Consider the following 19,656-nt stretch of genomic DNA (forward strand, 5'->3'; position numbering starts at 1 on the left):
ATATTTTTTTCTCAGTCTGTGATCTGTCTTGTTCTTAACAATGTCTTCTGAAGATAAAAGGTTTTTAATTTTGATGTTGTTCAGTTTAATGAAACTTTTCTTTTATGACTCATGCTTTTTGAGTTGTATCTAAGAGATCTTTCCTTCACCCAGGGTCACAATTAATTTCTCCATTGTTTTCTTCTGGAACTTTTATAATTTTCACTGTTACAATTAGGTCATGATCCATTTTGAGTTAATGTTTGCATGTGGTATGAGATAACAGTCAGGATTAATTTTTTGCATATATCTGTCCATCCTTTCCTCATTGAAATACTTTGGTACTTTGGTGGAAAATCAGTTGATATAAATGTAGGTCAATTTCTGACCTCTCTATTCTGTTCAGTTGATACATTTATCATTATTTGATTACTTAGCTTTATAATGTATACATATATATAGATTAGCTTTATATTAATTTGACATCAGGTATTGTGAGTCCTCCAACTTTATTCTTTTTTCAAAATTGCTTTCACTATTGTATGTCCTTAGCATTTTCATATAAATTTTAGAATTCAATAATTTTTATGAAAGAGTCTCCTGAAATTTTGACCAGGAGTCAAAATTTACAGATTTATACATTATAGATTATAGATTTATAGATTATATTGAGGAGAAGTGATATTTTGACAATATCATCTTTCAGTCAGTCTGCATGCAGTATCTTTCTATTTGTTTAGGTCTTTAATCTCTGTCAGCAATGTTTTGCTCTTTTCAGTGTGTAGGTCTTATTTCTGCCAAAGAATTTTATATTTTTGGTGTTATGTTAAAGGATATTGTTTTCTAAATTTTATTTTATAATTGTTTGCTTCTAGTATTTAAAAATATGGTGGACTTGTTTTTGTACATCGACCCTTTTTCTGTGAGCTTGCTAAAATTAATTAATAGTTCTTACAGCTTTTTTGGTAGATTCCTTAGGATTTTCTATATTCTTGATAATTTTTAAAACATTTTTTAATGTTTATTTATTTTTAGAGAGAGAGAGAGAGAGAGAGAGAGAGAGAGAGAGAGAGAGAGTGAGTGGGGGAGGGGCGGAGAGAGAGAAGGAGACACAGAATCTGAATCAGGCTCCAGTCTCTGAGCTGTTAGCACAGAGCCCAATGTGGGGCTTGCACCCACAAACTGTGAGATCATGACCTGAGCTAAAGTCAGATGCTTAACTGACTGAGCCACCCAGGCGCCCCTTTTGATAATTGTTTGTGAAAAAAGCCAATCTTTATACCTTCCTTTCTAATCTGTATTTAGTTTCCTTGCCTTATTTTACCAGCTGGGACCTCCAGTACGATGTTGAATAGCAGTGGTGAATGTAAATGTTTTATCTTGATATCAGGAGGAAATCACTCAGTCATCATTAATTATGAGTTTACCTGTAGGTTTCCCTAAGTGTTCCTTATCAGTTGAGGAAATTTGCTTCTGTATCTAGTTTGCTGATTTTTTTTTTTTAAATCATGAATAGGCATTTGTCAAATCTTCTATGTTTATTGACATTCCCAGCTTTAAAAACCTGTTAGTATGGTGAATTCCATTGATTAATTTCTTATTTTTTTTTTTAAATTTACATTCAAGTTAGTTATCATATAGTGCAACAATGATTTCAGGAATAGATTCCTTAATGCCCCTTACCCATTTAGCCCATCCCCCCTCCCACAACCCCTCCAGCAACCCTCTGTTTGTTCTCCATATTTAAGAGTCTCATGTTTTGTCCCCCTCCCTGTTTTTATATTATTTTTGGTTTGCTTCCCTTATGTTCATCTGCTTTGTCTCTTAAAGTCCTCATAAGAGTGAAGTCATATATTTGTCCTTCTCTGACTAATTTCACTTAGCATAATACCCTCCGGTTCCATCTGCATAGTTGCAAATGGCAAGATGTCATTCTTTTTGATTGCCGAGTAATACTCCATTGTATGTATGTATGTGTATGTATGTATATGTATATATATACATATACACACACCACGTCTTCTTCATCCATTCATCCATCGATGGACATTTGTGCTCTTTCCATACTTTGGCTATTGTCGATAGTGCTGCTATAAACATTGGGGTGCATGTGCCCCTTTGAAACAGCACACCTGTATCCCTTGGATAAATACCTAGTAGTGCAATTGCTGGGTCATCGGGTAGTTCTATTTTTAACTTTTTGAGGAAACTCCAAACTGTTTTCCAGAGTGGCTGCACCAGTTTGCATTCCCACCAGCAGTGCAAAAGAGACCCTCTTTCTCCACATCCTCACCAACATCTGCTGTTGACTGAGTTGTTAATGTTAGCCATTCTGACAGCTGTGAGGTGGTATCTCATTGTGGTTTTGATTTGTATTTCCCTGATGATGAGTGATGTTGAGCATTTTTTCATGTGTCAGTTGGCCATCTGGATGTCTTACCTGGAGAAGTGCCTATTCATGTCTTTTGTCCATTTCTTCACTGGATTATTTGTTTTTTAGGTGTTAAGTTGGTAAGTTCTTTATGGATTTTGGATACTAACCCTTTATCAGATATGTGGTTTGCAAATATCTTCTCCCATTCCATCGGTTACCTTTTAGTTTTGCTGATTGTTTCCTTCACTGTGCAGAAAGAAGCTTTTTATTTTGATGATGTCCCAATAGTTCATTTTTACTTTTGTTTCCCTTGCCTCCGGAGACGTGTTGAGTAAGAAGTTGCTGTGGCCAAGGTCAAAGAGGTTTTCGCTTGCTTTCTCAAGGATTTTGATGGCTTCCTGTCTTACGTTTAGGTCTTTCATCCATTTTGAGTTTATTTTTGTGTATAGTGTAAGAAAGTGGTCCAGGTTCATATCTCTGCATGTCGTTGTCCATTTTTCCCAGCACCACTTGCTGAAGAGACTGTCTTTATTCCATTGGATATTCTTTCCTGCTTCATCAAAGATTAGTTGGCCATAGGTTTGTGGGTCCATTTCTGGGTTCTCTGTTCCGTCCCATTGATCTGAGTGTCTGTTCTTGTGCCAGTACCATGCTGTCGTGATGATTACAGCTTTGTAATACAGCTTGAAGTCCATAATTTTTGAATTTTTAAACCAACATTGCATTCTGAATCTAAATCCTGCTTGGTTATGATATATTATCCTATTTGTATATTGGTAGATTTGTTTCACTAAAATTTTCTTAAGGCTCACTTTTTCAGCTTCCAGCTATTACTTTTAACTGAGGTTCTTAAAGCTGTAACAGTGCTTTCTCAGTTTAGGGATCAGCCAATTATTTGAGGGCAATTTGTATGCAAATGTTGCTTCCTCTTTTCACCTGCTCTGGCAGTCCTCACCTCTGTTTTTTGCGAACAGATGATGTGTTGGCTATAGCCCTGCTTTTTGAAATTGATTATCATGTTTAAGCTATGTCCAAAACATGTCTCCTTCATGTACCACTGTCAAAAACATAGTACATGAGTGTTCAAAACAGCCTGATAAATGTCATTTTGGGCTGCTTATCAGAATTTTAAATTACTTGTTTGGGCACCTTGGCGGCTCTGTCAGCTGAGTGTCCGATTTCAACTCAGGTCATGATCTCAGGTTCGTGAGTTCGAGCCCATGTTGGGAGCCTGGAGCCTGGAGCCTGCTTCAGGTTCTGTGTTTCCCTCTCTCTCTCTGTGCCCCTCCCCCTCTTGTGTGTGTGCTCTCTTTCTCTCTCTCAAAAATAAATATTTAACATTAAAAACATTAAAAAATTACTTGACATTGAAGTAAAAATATTGGCCACATACCCATTATTGTCTTTTAAAAATGTGTTTGTCTGGAGGCACCTGAGTGGCTCAGTCAGTTAAGTGTCCAACTTTGGCTCGGGTCATGATCTCACAGCTCATGAGTTCAAGCTCCTTGTTGGGCTCTGTGCTGACAGCTTAGAGCCTGGAGCTTTGGGATTCTGTATTTCCCTCGCTCTCTGCCCCTCCCCTACTCGCACTCTGTCTCTGTCTCTCTTTCTCTCTCAAAAGTAAATGAATTTAAAAAAAAATTATTTAAAAAATATTTGTTTGGATTTTATTCAAATAAAACATTTTTTCTTAAATCCTATTATAGGTTAGCCTACCCAGATATCGTACTTGATTTTGGACTAACTTTGGTAATTGAGTCACATGGATTACTTTATACCAAGAAGTTAGAATTCCTTCCACATAGGACCATTTGAGAATTCTGTAGTCATCACTGCCACTTATATAATTACTAAATAAAGGTAGAATACCCAACAGGTGTTAGAATATGGAACAAGCAAAAAGCAAAATATTATTTGTAAGGAAATGTTTTAACTTTAGCCGTATTTTCTTCCTCTCTCCCTTCCTTCTTCCTCCTTCCTTCTTGCCTTTCATCTTTCCTTTTTTTAAAACACCAAACAGGGGCGCCTGGGTGGCTCAGTCGGTTAAGCATCCGACTTCAGCTCAGGTCACGATCTCGCGGTCCGTGAGTTCGAGCCCCGTGTTGGGCTCTGGGCTGATGGCTCAGAGCCTGGAGCCTGCTTCCGATTCTGTGTCTTCCTCTCTCTCTGCCCCTCCTCCGTTCATACTCTGTCTCTCTCTGTCTCAAAAATAAAAATAATCATAAAAAAAAACCACCAAACATTTATTGTTTATTCTGTATCAGATTTTGTTCTAAATGCTAAACATTTATTAGCTCATTTAATACTTGAAGTGACTGTAAAGTGTGTACTATTTTATTCCCTTATAGTTACACGTGGCTCAGAATTAGTCTTTTTTATATATGAGGTAGATGCTTTAAATTCTCAATTCTCCATTCCTGTCGCCACGAGTTCCTAACTTACCACTAAGCACGAAAGGTGATGCTTTGTATATGAAACATTTCTGAGAGCCACAAAAACAAGAGGAATTGAGGGCGTATTTAACAGCTCTTTCGGTTATGTCTGTCAGCTTTACTACTGGAATAAAACAAGATGACCAGTCATTTGGCAAAATCACTGGTATGGAAGCAAGTGCACCTTGTTGCACAAGCAAGGAAGAGTAGACCAGGAGTAGAGTGTGGCCTTCTTATTTTTCAGTAGTATGAGTGCAAGTTAAATGCTGTCTAGATTTTAAAGAATATTAGAATCATATGGACACATTTCTGTGTATTGTGTCCAGTCCTTCCTTAGAATACTGGGTGCATTTAAAGAATGTTTAAAAGTACGTTTCTACTCATCATTCAGAATTTATTAGGACAGCATCAGTATCATTTTCAAAAATCACTTTTTGCCAGAGTTATCTCACTTAGTTTGATGGAACATTTCAAATTCATTTGTTTAAAAATTTTTTTAAAAATTTATTTATTTTTGAGAGAGAGAGACAGAGAGAGAGGGAGACACAATCCGAAGCAGGCTCCAGGCTCCGAGCTGTCAGCACAGAGACCGACATGGGGCTCGCACTTGTGAACCGGGAGATCACGACCTGAGCTGAAGTTGGGTGCTTAACCGAATGAGCCATCCAGGCGCCCCTCAAATTCATTTGTTAAAATTTCTTGTAGCAACTATGTACCTTACTTTGGTGTATTATGAAGATAATATAAAGGTAAAGTGATTTGGAAATTTTGAAGGGAATCTTTTTTTCTTTTAAACTATGTAATTGGAAGTTTCTTAGGCAGTTTTAGTAGTGGTTAAGGGTGTAGGCTCTAGAATCACACTGCCTGTTCCCATCCTGCTTACATCACTTGATAGTACTGTGAATTTGGGCAAGTTACTTTTCTGTGCCTCAGTCTTTTCTTCTGTAAATTGGGGATAATATAGAACCTCCTTCCTAGGATTGCTGCGATGGTTAAATGAACTAGTGTGTGTAAAGTGTTAAGAACAGTGCCTGGCCCAGGCTAGTGCTCAGTTAAGTGTTAGCTATTAAAGAAAACGTTATGTTCCACCAAGATAAGTGTATGTTTACTACCTCAGTTACAAGGGTGCCATGAAATGCCTAAAGTTGAGACCGGGACCCATAATTAAAGTAGACTAGAAAAACCAGAGTCTTGATACTACTTATTGTAATTAAACTTTCAAGTTTCAATCTATGTGAATAATGTGTTTATATTAAATGTTCAACTGAGATAATTCTTTACTTAGTAGGTAATATTTTTTTAGAAGAGTTATTCTGTTTTTTTAAGTTATATAATCCTCCTTTGAATAACTTTTAGAGCAATGATGATTTTTAGATTTAAATTTAATCTGAGCTTCTATTGAAAAATGGCTAAGAGATGAGGTCTTCTGTGCCCTAATCAAAAAGGCAGAGCAGTGCAGTATTTTCTTTTTTTGCCATGATTGTCAGTAAAATTAATTGCTGGCAATAATGGAAGAGGAAAGCCACAAACAATAGCTCAATTGTGTGTTTAGGAAGTCTAAGGAGTTCAGTGTTATGTATGTGTAACATATAATGCCTGGAGAGGCAAGAAATGAGGGTAAGGGGTTTGGAGTTTACCCTCTGGAGATTAGTAAAGTTTAATTGAAGGATCTTAAGAAGAGATACGTTCTGACTGGAGATTGAAGCATGATTTATGATTGAGGGGAGAGCCCAGTGAAGAGAAGTGTTAAAGGAGAAAGAAACAAGAACCAATGAAAGGATGGTCTAGTCCCTGGAGCTGTGAATTAGAAACACAGGTGTAGGGTCTTACTCTGGATAATGAAAGAGCTGATGAGCAGTGTTGAGAGCCAGGTGAAATTGCGGATGTATCTTTCCAGTGACATTCACTCACAGTTGTAACAGTGTAACAGTCCCTTCTAAGAGTGGAGAAGGCAGTTCTGGTATTGAGGAGTTGAGGATTGAGGTCTTCAGACAACATGGTAGCTAGGCATTAAGTGATTAATTCAGTAATTGTCTATGTGGCAAATAGGCAAGTTAGACCGGGAGTGAATTATAAGCCTAAGGAATATGAGAGGAAAAGCACCTGGAATTTATAATGAGGTCTTAAGGAACACATATAGTATGAGGGTGTGAGAGTGCTGGAAGGGCAGGATCCAGAGAGTGAGGGAGGCACTGTAGCAATATTTTGGCATGTGATGGCAAAGCTCAGGTTGTGGCAGGGTAGCAGGGAACCTTGTTGGGGATGAGGAGATCGTAGAGCTGTGAGATTTCTAATCTTGTCCTCCTGGTGTTTGAAATCTACCAAGATGATGACAGAGGTTGAGTTTGAGATGTGGCTACAGATCCTTGTATAGGTTTAAGGCCAGGAGTCAAATTTCAGTGAAATTGGCTGAGTAGCTAGGAAGTCAGTTGAAGTTACAGTTAGTAATTAAAAAGCTGGATATTATCAATTTCAAAATGGTGCACTTTTTTTTGCATGAGGGTAAAAGATTGATAGGTAGCAACGATTAATGAGCAATCTTTAGAATGTTTCTTTATTTTTGAGACAGAGAGAGAGAGAGAGAGCGAGCGAGCGAGCAGGGGCAGAGAGAGAGGGAGACACAGAATCAAAGCCCGCTCCAGGCTCTGAGCTGTCAGCACAGAGCCCAAGGCGGGGCTTGAACTCACGGACCTCGAGATCATGACCTGAGCCGAAGTCAGATGCTTAACAAACTGAGCCACCCAGGTGCCTCTAACAATCTTTATTTTGACCTTTTAGCACTATTTTTCATTCTTTAAAATCCTGCTGTATTTTCCCACTGTGCAGCATTAACCCTATTGGAATAGTATAGTTTCCAAATTTTACCTCCTTTTTACACTCATAGAATTAAAAGAAGCACTGTCGTCTCATTGCAGGCAGTGGGTGACCCAGATCTTCTAGGTTGAGAAAATAAAACCTAAAAGGAGAAAGAAGAGGACAACATCTTTTATATAAAATGGCTTAATTCCTCTTCTCCCACACCTTAATAAACATTTGTTTAATGTGAATCAGAACTTATAGCACTTTCTTTTTTTAATTAAAATATTTTTTTAATGTTTATTTATTTTGAGAGAGCAAGCAAGAGTGGGGGAGGGACAGAGAGAGAGGGAGACAGAGGATCTGAAGTGGTCTCTGTGCTGACAGCAGAGAGCCTGATGCAGGTCTTGGACCATGAGCTCATGACCTGAATCGAAGTTGGATGCTTGACCAACTGAACCACCCAGGCACCCTTGGAGCACTTTCTACTGGAGCATTTGCTTTGTATAAGCAAAAGTAGCTTTTATGATTTTGCTGTAAGAGTGATGTGGTTAGCCTCTGTTGTCAGTGTAGTGTGATTGTGTACATGAATGTTCGACATCCTTCCTTTTGCACAGAGTGATTTTGGAAGGAAAATAATTTTCACAGTACTAAAAGAGGCTGAGTTTGATATACAAAAGGAGTTACCATAATGACTATCTTCTCATGTCCTCAAAATGGTACTCCTGCCCCCTTCTCCACCCCCGTATTGTCCAGGATGTGCTGAGTTTTGTTGGTACTTTGGAAAATGCAGAGGGGAAGAGAAGCTAGATATTTTTGGAGGAGGAATAAAACTTATCTGAATATTCTTCAAATTATTTTTATTGTAGTCTTTCACACTTATTGTCCTTTAAATTTCTTAAAGCATATGTTGTTTTATAAGATATATATATATATGTACACGATATATTACACTTGGAGTATTATCTAGTTTAGTGGCTAAAAAAATAGAAAATCAGTGATTTCTTAGCAGTTAAAGATTATTATTTTAAACTTTCATTCATTTAGTCAATTTATGGAGAATGTATTATGTCCCAAGCACTGTTGATTACTGTATGTTTTGTGTCACTTTCTAATACAGCTTTATACTGTCAGTTATTTTCAAAAGACATTTGGAAAACAAAAACTGTAAATATTTGACTGATTTACTGTTTCTGACATTCATCATTCCATCTGAAGATTTGAGTTTCTATTTATTATCATTTTCATTTTGCTTGAAGAACTTTTTCAATATTTCTTTTAGTATGCGTCTGCTGGCATTGAGTTCTTTCAGATTTTTTTGTCAGAAAATATCACTTTCATTTTTTAAAAAAAATTTTTAATGTTTATTTTTTGAGAGAGAGAGAGGGAGAGAGACAGCATGAATGGGGGAGGAGCAGAGAGAGAGGGAGACACAGAATCTGAAGCAGGCTCCAGGCTCTGAGCAGTCAGCACAGAGCCTGACTCAGGGCTTGAACTCATAGACTGTGAGATCATGACCTGAGCTAACTTTCTTTCTGATGATGTCAGTGAATAGTTTTGTTTTTTTTTTTTTTTTTTTTTTTTTTGAGAGAGAATGCCAGCTTGAGCAGGGAAGGGGCGGAGGGAGAGGGACAGAGAGAATCTTAAGCAGGCTCCACATCCAGCACAGGGGCTTGGTCTCACTATCATGAGATCATGACCTAAGCCAAAATGAAGAGTTGGATGCATAACTGACTGAGCCACCCAGATACTACTGTTAGTGAATATTTTTAATATCTGTTCCCTTGTTTATGTTTTTTACTGTTTCCTCTGGTTCTATTAAGATTTTCTCTTTGGGGAACCTGGTTGGCTCAGTAGGTGGAGCATGCGACTCTTGATCTCAGGGTTGTAAGTTCGCGCTCCACATTGGGTATGGAGATTACTTAAAAATAAAATCTTAAAGAAAAAAAAAGATTTTCTCTTTATCACTGGTTTTGAGTGACTGATATGATATGGCTTGGTATGGTTTTCTTTGTATTCATCTTACCTAGGATTTGTTTAGCTCCCTGGATCGATACAGATTTTACCAAATATGAAAAGTTTTCAGTCTTTATTTCTCCAAGTGACTTTTCTTCCCCTTCCTTCTGGGACACCAATTGTACAAATGCTAGCATGCTAGATACTGTTCTACAGCTCACTGAAGCTCTGGTTATTTTTTTCCCTTCCCAACTATTTTCCTTTCACTGTCCTCCATTTTCACTGATTGCTGATGCTATGTCTTCAAGACAGTGGATCTTTCTTCTACAAATAAGCCCATTCATGTAATTTTTCATTTCAGATATTGTATTTTTTTTTTTTTTTTTTTTGCTTTAGAATTCCTATTTGGTTTATTTTTGTATTTTTATTGATTTTTTTTATTATACTCATTTTCCTTGAAATCTTTTAGCATATTTATAATATCATTTTAAAGGTCTTTGTCTGCCAATTCTATCTTTTGTAGCATTTCTGAGACTATTAACTGATTTTTCTCCTGGTTATGTTTGTGTCTTTTTTGTGTAGCGATTTTTGACTGCATGCTATGAATGTTATGTTGTTGAATGTGTGTGTGTTTATTAAAATTTTCCTTTGAAATGTGTTGAGTTTTATTTTAGCAAACAGTTCAGTTACTTGTGGATCAGCTTGGTCATTTCGGTATTCATTTTTAAGCTTTATTTGCATCCGTGTAGGGTAGTCTTTACTTTTGAGCTAATTTAACACTCCTAGTAAGGCATGGCCTTTCTGAATTCTCCACTTAAAGTCCTGGATGTTCAGTGAGGCTACTTTGAACTCCCTCCTCTCCCAGCCCTATGTGAAGTCTGGGACTTGTGCAGCTTCCAGCTCCCTGGCACTTGTTCTTCACCTGGCCTCGTGAAGTCTCCTCCTAGACACGGACAGCTTGCTGTTTGACCAAAGACTCAAAGAGACACTGTGCAGATTTCTAGAGTTCTGTATCTGCATACTTCTCTCCTTGGGGGATCTCTCCTCACAAATTCCAGCTTCCTCAGTCTCCCCAAACTCTGATCTCTGTCTCCTCAACTCAGTGAGAATGCCATATTTCACTTGTATTTCTCTTCCTTATCTCACAGTCTATATAGTATATGTGTACGGTGTGTGTGTGTGTGTGTGTGTAGTATTGTATGTTTGTGGTATATATTACATCGCAGAGAATATAGTATATGTATCGTACCTTTAGACAAAAATCTGGGGTGGCCTTAGGGCTCATTTCACGTGTTTTTCTTCTCTCAGGGGTCACTGTCTTTCCCTGCCTGCTGTATGGTATCTGAAAATAGTTGTATCATGTAATTGTATGTGTTATGCAGACGTTTACAGGAGGAGGGCAAGTCCATCGTGGCTGGAAGCAGAAGTCCCTGCTAATATAGTTGTGATTCTAATTTATTCTTACTTAAGTGGGTGCTTGGTTAGTGGAAATCCCATCCAGCTGACTATGCAGGGGGTTACATAGGGCCACGCCTCTGAGGTTTGGGCCTCGATATTGACTCACCTGGTATAGAATGTTGAGTAAGCACAGACTAGGCCGCCTTGATGGACAGCAAGATTACTAGCAAGATGTAGCAGTTTTAGAGATTACTCTTTCATTAATTTAGGGCTACTGAAGTTTTACAAAATGCTACATTTTTGTTATATCCTCTTGAATCAGATCCCATTCTTATAAACCATGTTTTCCTGACGTGCGTAGATTTGGCCATATTGTTAATTACTATATCCTTTTCCAATTTCAGGAGCAGCATTTCTTGCTATTACAACCATCTATGCTGAAAGTGGGTCGGGTTTTGTAGTACCAAGTGCTTCTGCCAAAGCGGGTGTGGAGGCCATGAACAAGTGAGTACTCCTATGTTAATCCCATCACTGAAGATAAACAGTGTACTTTGGTAGTTCATGGAGCTAAATTTCTTCATTCTAGTCTCCATCCAGAGAAAAGTAAACAAAGATTAATTTGGATTTACTTGAAAACATACTTTCTGTTTCTTGGATGAGTCCTATTTGTCAAGGTCAGCACTGCCTGATAGAACTTTCTGCAGCAATGGAAGCGTTTTATAACTCGGCACTATCCAACAGCCACATATGAACCTTTGAATTGTGGCTACAGTGACTAAGAACCTAAATTTTATTTAATTTTAATTACTTTAAAATGAAAATTAAGATTAGATAGCTACATGTAGCTAGTGGCTATCATATTAGATAGCACAGGAGTACAGCCTTTTTGTTCTCCCATATACCTTTATCTTTAGTCTATTTCTGATCTCTATTAAACACACCTTCATCCTTTTATTGTACCTGCTGTGTGAGATTCATAGGACTAACATAAACCAGTCACCACTGCCAGATCTTGTGGCCTTTTCTCAGCAGCATATGATAGCTCTTTGAATCTGTTCCCCATCAACCTTTGCCACTGTTTTTGTGGTAATGTCAGTTGTTATCATGGCTTACTGTAATAGCCCTCTAATGTGTTTCTCTGCTACCAGTCTTTTCCCTCTTTATTTTTTATGCATATTCCCACCAGAATCATCTCTCTAAAAATACAGGTATGCCTATGATACTCCCTAGCTAAAATCTTAGATCATTTTTCCATGACTCTTTAGAATAAAAGCCAAAACTCACTATGGCATTCTAAATAAACTGGTCCCTGACCTTTGTTTATTCACTGACTAATTGGATAAATATTTATTTTGTGCCTTTTGTGTGCCTGACACTATGCTGGGTACCAGCGATACGATACGATAGTGATAGAAGTAGAATAGTCCTCACCCCCACCTGAGTGTATAGTCTTATGCCATTTTTCTTGTGTTTTAATTTCCATTGAACTGTTCTGTATTTCCTTAAATATGCCGTGCATTTTCATCTCTCTGTGCTTGGGCTATGCTGCTGTTGGAATTTGCTGTGATATTTTCCCTACTTTCAAGGCTGTCATCATATCACTTCCTCTGTGATGTTTTCTCTCATTTCTTTAGAACAGAATGAATTATTCTCTACTCTGTGCACCCTTAAAACTTTATTTTTGTCTAGTGAGAAGACTAACACACCAATAAATAAATGCCACCCATTGTTATAGATTCTAAAATGAAGGTAGTGTACCAATGAGGGGCACAGGGAAGGACACGCAAGACTCCTTTTTAACATCCTGTCCAAGCTGTCTGACTTCCCCACTAGAATGTGAGTTCTGTGAGGGAGAAGCCTTATTCATCTCTATATACTTATTTCTTGGCAAGGTCTGATGTGTAGCTCTTGCTCCTTGCTGGCTGAACTGCACAATTATTCTCTTTCCCAAGTAGTCTCAAAATTCTTTTTAACGTTTAAATCAGTAACATATATTTATTTGAGATATAAAGACATATTACTATACTTCAAGTCGAGTCTTAGTGTGAATAGAGATAATTACCTTTTTTTTAAGGTCAGATGGTATTACAAATAAGGAATTAGAACTTGGCTATTTTGGCATCATTTGTACAGTATCACTATTTGTCTTGGGTGCCTGGGTGGCTCAGTCGGTTAAGTGTCCAACTTCTCTTGATTTCGTTCGGCTCAGGTCATGAACTCATTCGGGAGATGGAGCCCTCCATCGGGCTCTGTGCTGAGCATGGAGCCTGCTTAAGATTCTCTCTCTGTCCCTCTCTCTGTGCCCCCCACCCCCATCACATGTGCGTGCTCTCTCAAAAAATATTTTTGTCTTGTTAGGACCTTTGATCTTGTTAGAAGTTTCAGTTTCATGTCCTTTAAGGTCTATGATTCTGTGCTGCTTGTTCTTTTCTTTTGTTTTGTTTTATTACTGCATAGTGTATTGCATGAAATAGATACTCAGTAAATGTGTACTTCCTCTCCAGCCTGCATTCCCATCAGTTCTCTTCTCATACTTTATGGTACATGGTCCTACTGAATAAGGCCTTATAAGTCCCCAAATACTGCATGTTGTTTGTGCCTTTGTCCTTCACTCATTCTGGCCCATATGCCTGGGCTATCTTTTGTTTTCCATCCTATGCTCTGGTATCTCCCATCCTGTTTTCCTCCCCCTTGCCTCTCACCATAAACTCCTACTCCTTCAAGTGTTAACTCAAATATCACCTCCTCCAGGAAGCCTTCCTTCTCACTCTCAGTAGACTGAAGTACTTCTTCCTTTAAGCAGTCATGGCACACCTTACATAATTCCCAGAAGAGTAACTACTTTGTGATATAACTGAGCTGGCTTCTTTTGAGAGAATAAGACTGCTCTCTTGAGAGCAGGGACTGCCTTTCTTTGAGGGTAAGTAACACTTATAAAGTGTTATCAGCTCACAGTAAGTACACGATAAACATCTGTTGATTTAACAACAATAATGGCTAACATATAATGAGTATATTATGCTTAGCATCTTGTCACGCAAAATGAGCTAATGAGGTGGATTTCTTATCATGTTATCAGAATATAAACTAGTTTAATGAGAGTTAGGACTGGAAAAAGTGTATCTGTTGCACCTCTCAGCAGAGATTGGATGGCTTTTCCTCTAGGCATGTTTCCTTAATAGGTTGCTCAGTTTTTCACAGGAAGCCATAAACTCTGCTTGGCTCGGTAATTCTGTTAGGACATGAAGTTACCACTTTCCTAGCAATTTGGAGCAGATGCACTACAAGTACATGCCAAGGGTAGGTATGGTCATGAATTCTGTCAAAAGTATCACTCAGGGAAGCAATCTTTATGTATGATTTGCCCCAAAGAGATGCAATCCACCCATTCTCTAAAATGCACCCAAGGATTAAGACAGATTAACAGACTGTGTTTGGAGCACCTGCCCTCCCACCCCCACCCCAGTAGAATGAATTTTGCTGAATTGCCGTTTGTGGGTTTTTTTTTTTTTTTAATGTTTATTTATTCATTTTGAGAGACAGAGAGAGCACACATAGGAGGGGCAGAGACAGGCAGAGACAGAATCCTAAGCAGGCTCCATACGCTATCAGCCCAGAACCTGTCTCAGGGCTCAATCTCATGAATGGAACCATGAAATCATGACCTGAGCCAAAATCAAGAGTGAGAGGCTTAACCAACTGAGCCACCCAGGCACCCTCTGATTTGGCCTTTGAATTGATCTTGTTGGGTCATGTTAATTGATTTCTTGTAGTTCCATAAGACTTATCTCTTTGTATCTATTGCAAGTACGCAGTCTTGTATTATTACATTACACAATTTTCATTTTAGAAGTCTTCTTGAAAGAAGTGTTTTTCTGATTTTTTTTTTTTTTTTTTTTTTTTTTTTTTTAATCAGGAACAGTTGTGCTTTTCCTGAGATATTAGCTTGCTTTTTCCTTATGGGCACTGCAAAGTGTGTAACTGATTAGGTTTCATTTTTGCATAGTGTCATGGAAAGAATGGATGCAAATTTGTGACCCACGTATTGTGATTATATGGAATGCCATAGAACATTTAGGTATTAGCTCCATTCTTGGTTCCTTTGTGTTTCCTTATCCTTTTTTTAATCTTCGTTCCTTCTTTCCTGCCTTCCTTCTTCTCTCTATTTCTTTCCTTCAAATGATTTTATCTTCCTTATTTGCATTATTTATATATTTTTCAATGGTTACCCTAAGTCATTTTTTAAAACTAGATTAAGTATATATAGACACAAATGTACATATGAATATAAATTCCTAAAATGAGACAATAAAAGTTAAGACCTGTCTATCAAGTAGGGTTTTAAAACAGATTGCTTCAAGTTTCCATGTTTTCTATTATTGTTATATTTTGTGTCATACCATTTAGTAAGATTTTGTTAGGTTCCTATTTCCTTTTGAGTGCAGTTCAACAATTATATTAAAGCCTCATTAAACATGGATATAGATAGTATTTTATATCTTTGTAATTCATCTCTTACTTAAAAGCACTTGTGATGCTGTAAACATTGTAATCCAATGGACTATATATAAGTCAAGCTATTTTGGACTTTGTACATGTAGGACTGAACTCCAGAAGATGTGGGGGAGGGCATGATTGTCTCACTCTTCATGCTAAATTGTGATACTTACTCTAATAATGTATTTTGATATTGGACTTGGTTTGGCAGTGTAAATGGTGGGTGGTAGAGCATAGTGATTATGGAAGGACACTAAAATGTAAATGTGGTAGGGTCCCCTCCCTAAGGAAAGAAAAGAAAAAAGAAAAAAAAAAAAACTCAAGGCAATCCGGTTGTATACGCATACATGACAACATCCTTCATGACCTTGTAACATGGGACACTTAATCAGACTACATGTCTGTATGTTACCATATGTGGGAGACAAAGAAGTAAAAAATATGTAAAAAACTATGCCACGTGGTGTTCGGGGCTCAGTTCTTCAGAAATGAACCCAACTGAGCGATGCTGGCACAAATAAAGTTGCTTCCTGGAAAGAAAAGCCTTGGCGTCAGGACTCTGTGTGAGAATCCTGCTACATAAATAGTGGATATTAAAACAGAGTGATTAAAGGTACAAATTCTGGAGCTAGACCACTTAAAGTTGATTTACTGGCTGTGTGACCCAGAGCAAGTGATTTAACCTCTCTGTGCCTCAGTTTCCTTGTCTATAATATGGGGAATAATAATAGTACGTACTTCGGGGTTGTAGTCCCTGGCATGTAGTGAGCATGCAGTGAGTCTTGGTTGTTAGCATTTTTAGCTTATAGTGTAATATTTCAGAGTCTATGTTTTTTAATTTTTAGGTCTCTTGCAGCTGAATGGGGTAGATATGGACTACGATTCAATGTGATTCAACCGGGGCCTATAAAAACGAAAGTAAGGTTTAATTTGCCTAGTATCTCATTGTGAATGATTAAGGAATGAAATATTGGTAGAAATATTCTGATTGTTGTGTGCAGGACTTGTCAGAGATGTCTGAGCTTGGAGCCCTAGTGGTAGAGAAGAGGGTTTTGCCATTATCCACTATAAGTAAGGAGGTGGACAGGAATACAGCAGTTATATAATTTCTTGATAAGATCTATTTCAGTGTCGTAATCTTCTGGGATCTTTTGTGCCATCAATTTTGGTATTTTGTCTGATTTGCTTCAGTGATCTGTTATTACCCTATATTTCTTAATCTTCACCGTATTTTAAGGATTCTTTCTTTGATTGACATCCTTTTTTATTTAGTTCCTGGAAATGGAAGTATATTTTTAAGAGATGTTCTAGAAGGTTCTCTGCTCTTGCGATAGGTAGCGTTTTCTTTGCTCACATCTCTTTCACTTTCAGACACTCAATTATGCATGCCATTTGACTCCCATGTCTCTGATTACAAATCTTTCTGATGGCGTGCATTTCACCTATAATTAATAATCATTACAGATACTTACTGCAACTTATAATGATCACTAGTGCTGTTACGATTGCTGCTCAGAATGTCCACAGGTTCTGTGTTCTCTCACACTGCCCCAGATAACTTCCCTCTCACTTTCTGTTTTCATGTGAAGCAAGAATTTACAACACTAACTGGCATCTAGCTCTGAAGGCCTCAGTGAAGTGTGATCACTTGTTCTAGTTGTATCAATAAATACTTTAGAAAATAATGCTAGGGAGCATTTGGATTGTAGGTAGTTCTGGGTATTAAATATCAATGAGGAAATGGCTGTATTAGTTTCTTTAGCAGCTTGAAGGTGGGGAAATGGAAAGGAGAACTACCTGAGTGACTGAAACTTGGCTATCTTATTTGACACTTCAATAATAAAGAGTCTAAAACAATTAATGGAAAAATAACTCAAAAGCATGTATTAACACACGTGATTCAGGGCAGAACTGTGCTGAGCGCTATCCGAAGAAAACCCTGGAGTCACAGAGCTTCTTTTTAAGCCCTCACTAACTAGGAAAGATCACCTGCATTTTATTTACTTATTTAACATATATTGAGTGCCTGCTGTATGCAAAGGTGCTGAGAAAATACAAAAACATTTGTGACAGAGTCCTTGCTGTCAAGGAGCTTACAATGTAGCAGTAGAGGTATAAGTCCTTGTGATCAAAGGAGCTTGCAGCGTAGCAGTAGAGGTATAAGTTGTACACAGATAACACGCATGTAGCTTTAAAGAGTTTAAAAGAAAATTGAAGTCTAGAAACTCTGAAGCAAGCACTGGTAGAGCCAGGTAGCCCGTTGCTACCCTTTGTCTCCACCGGTTGATTCGTGCACAGGGAGAGCTGGAGGACCCCCCAAGGAGCCTCCTGAGGGCTTGCTCTGTCTCATACCTGTTTTATTGAAGACAGCTGTCACCTCGGCTCCCAGGCGTTGATACAGAGAAACCCAGTCTTTTATGTATTTATTTTTTGATCCGTGCACATACATACTTCATCTTGGTCCGCACCTTCATATCATTAACAGAAGACAGACATTGTTTGGCAAATTTAGTTTTTTTGTTTTTTTTTTTTTTTCTTTAAGACCTACTTGAATTTAGTATTCCTCCCTACTTGTTTTCCTCCTTTCCAATTATTTTGAGAAGAAAGGAGGAGAAAAGGAATTTCCCCTGAAAGGTTTCCTACTTGAGGTACTTTTCTGATTTCTAAATCAAATGACAATATCACTACTACGTCCAGCACACTGGGCTTGTAGGTATTTCTGAGTACTTTCATATACCTTTTCTCCTTTGATGCTTATAACAGTCTTGTGAGGTGGCTAATGACAGGTATCCTTATTTTATGGATGAAGAAAACAAAGGTAAAAAGGTCATATTTTCTGGTAATTTTTTTTTATGTCAGTATAAGATAAAATGTCCTGTTTTGAGCTAAAATGAATATGGAAGAATTTGGCAATCTCCTCTGTTGTTTACAAGGCCTAAGGTATGAACAGGCTGCCATAGTAATATTCCATTTCTTACAAACTTGTTTCTTAGATAGGAAAGGAATTGCGTTAACAAAAAACGCGACCTAACTATTTTCTTAATATCTAAGGGTGCCTTTAGCCGTCTTGACCCAACTGGAAAATTTGAGAAAGAAATGATTGACAGAATCCCCTGTGGTCGGCTGGGAACTACAGAAGAACTCGCAAATCTTGCTGCTTTTCTTTGTAGTGACTATGCTTCTTGGATTAATGGGGCAGTAAGCATTGTTTCTCTTAACTTTTGGGGGACGTGGATTTGGGGTGGAAAGGCATGTTGTGGAACCAGTCCTGACAATATTGAATATAAATATGATTTAAAATATTTATTTAGTTGCAAACAATATAAAATGTTAATGTAGATTGTTTAGCCTATGGAATTTTTTCATGGATAAATTAATTTTATTAAATGCAAATTACCTTGGAAGACATGCCTTTAAGATGATTTTTAATATTGGGTAGAATTTGAAATTGTGGAGATGGGGGGAAAAAGGATTCTAAAATGAGTTAATCAGATTAGGTTTAATCATCACTTTTGTCTTCAGAATTTGGGCTTTGATTGAAAGTGCCGAGGAGATGTTCCATCCAATCAAGATGAGAGAATGTCCAATGGTTCAGAACCGTTTTAAAAGGCGTTAGTTTCAGAATTTTTGCTTTTTTTTTTTTTTTTTTTTTCCTTCAGGTCATTAGATTTGATGGTGGAGAGGAAGCATTTATTTCAGGGGAATTCAACAGTCTGAGGAAGGTAATGCCGTTTTGTGAATATAATATAATATTAGCAGCTAAGATACTAAGCTTTAAAAATATGCAAGAACCACATTAAGTTGGCTTTCTGTTTGTGTTAGGTCACTAAGGAGCAGTGGGACACAATAGAAGGACTCATCAGGAAGACAAAAGGCTCCTAAGATCACTCTGGCCTTCATCTTGGTTACAGTGGAAATGATACAGTCTATGATCTTTTGAATATTTTCAAGTCTAATAAATTGTTAACGAACAAACACAGCCTGGGTGTGTATCGTGCTGGGCCAGCTGTAGGTATACATTTTATATTTAAAGATCTGTAAGATGGGAAATTATCCCTTCAAAAGTTTTTTTAAAAATAAAAAAGGCTAGTGAGTAAAGGCTTTGGTGGAGGTAAAATGCTTGGAAATGCAGAGAAGGAAACAGATATTATAACTTGAAAAAGTCAGGAGAATCTTAATGGTCAAAGTAGCATTTGAGTTACATATTAAACCATGCCTATGGGA

General features: G+C 37.6%; 1 protein-coding gene across 1 annotated transcript in view; it reads left to right on the forward strand.

Annotated features, from left to right (window-relative positions):
- The window catches only part of DECR1 (2,4-dienoyl-CoA reductase 1), a 39,300-nt gene extending 19,889 nt beyond the window's left edge, over positions 1-19,411 (forward strand). The window contains exons 6-10 of the mRNA XM_006943296.5: positions 11,340-11,439; positions 16,278-16,350; positions 18,484-18,630; positions 19,092-19,154; positions 19,255-19,411. Coding sequence (XP_006943358.2) covers positions 11,340-11,439; positions 16,278-16,350; positions 18,484-18,630; positions 19,092-19,154; positions 19,255-19,314 — 443 coding nt within the window. The 3' untranslated portion in view covers positions 19,315-19,411. The remainder of the gene's footprint in view (positions 1-11,339; positions 11,440-16,277; positions 16,351-18,483; positions 18,631-19,091; positions 19,155-19,254) is intronic.
- The last annotated feature ends 245 nt before the right edge of the window (positions 19,412-19,656 follow it).

This window comes from Felis catus, chromosome F2, assembly GCF_018350175.1.
Source record: "Felis catus isolate Fca126 chromosome F2, F.catus_Fca126_mat1.0, whole genome shotgun sequence".
Classification (NCBI taxonomy): domain Eukaryota; kingdom Metazoa; phylum Chordata; class Mammalia; order Carnivora; family Felidae; genus Felis; species Felis catus.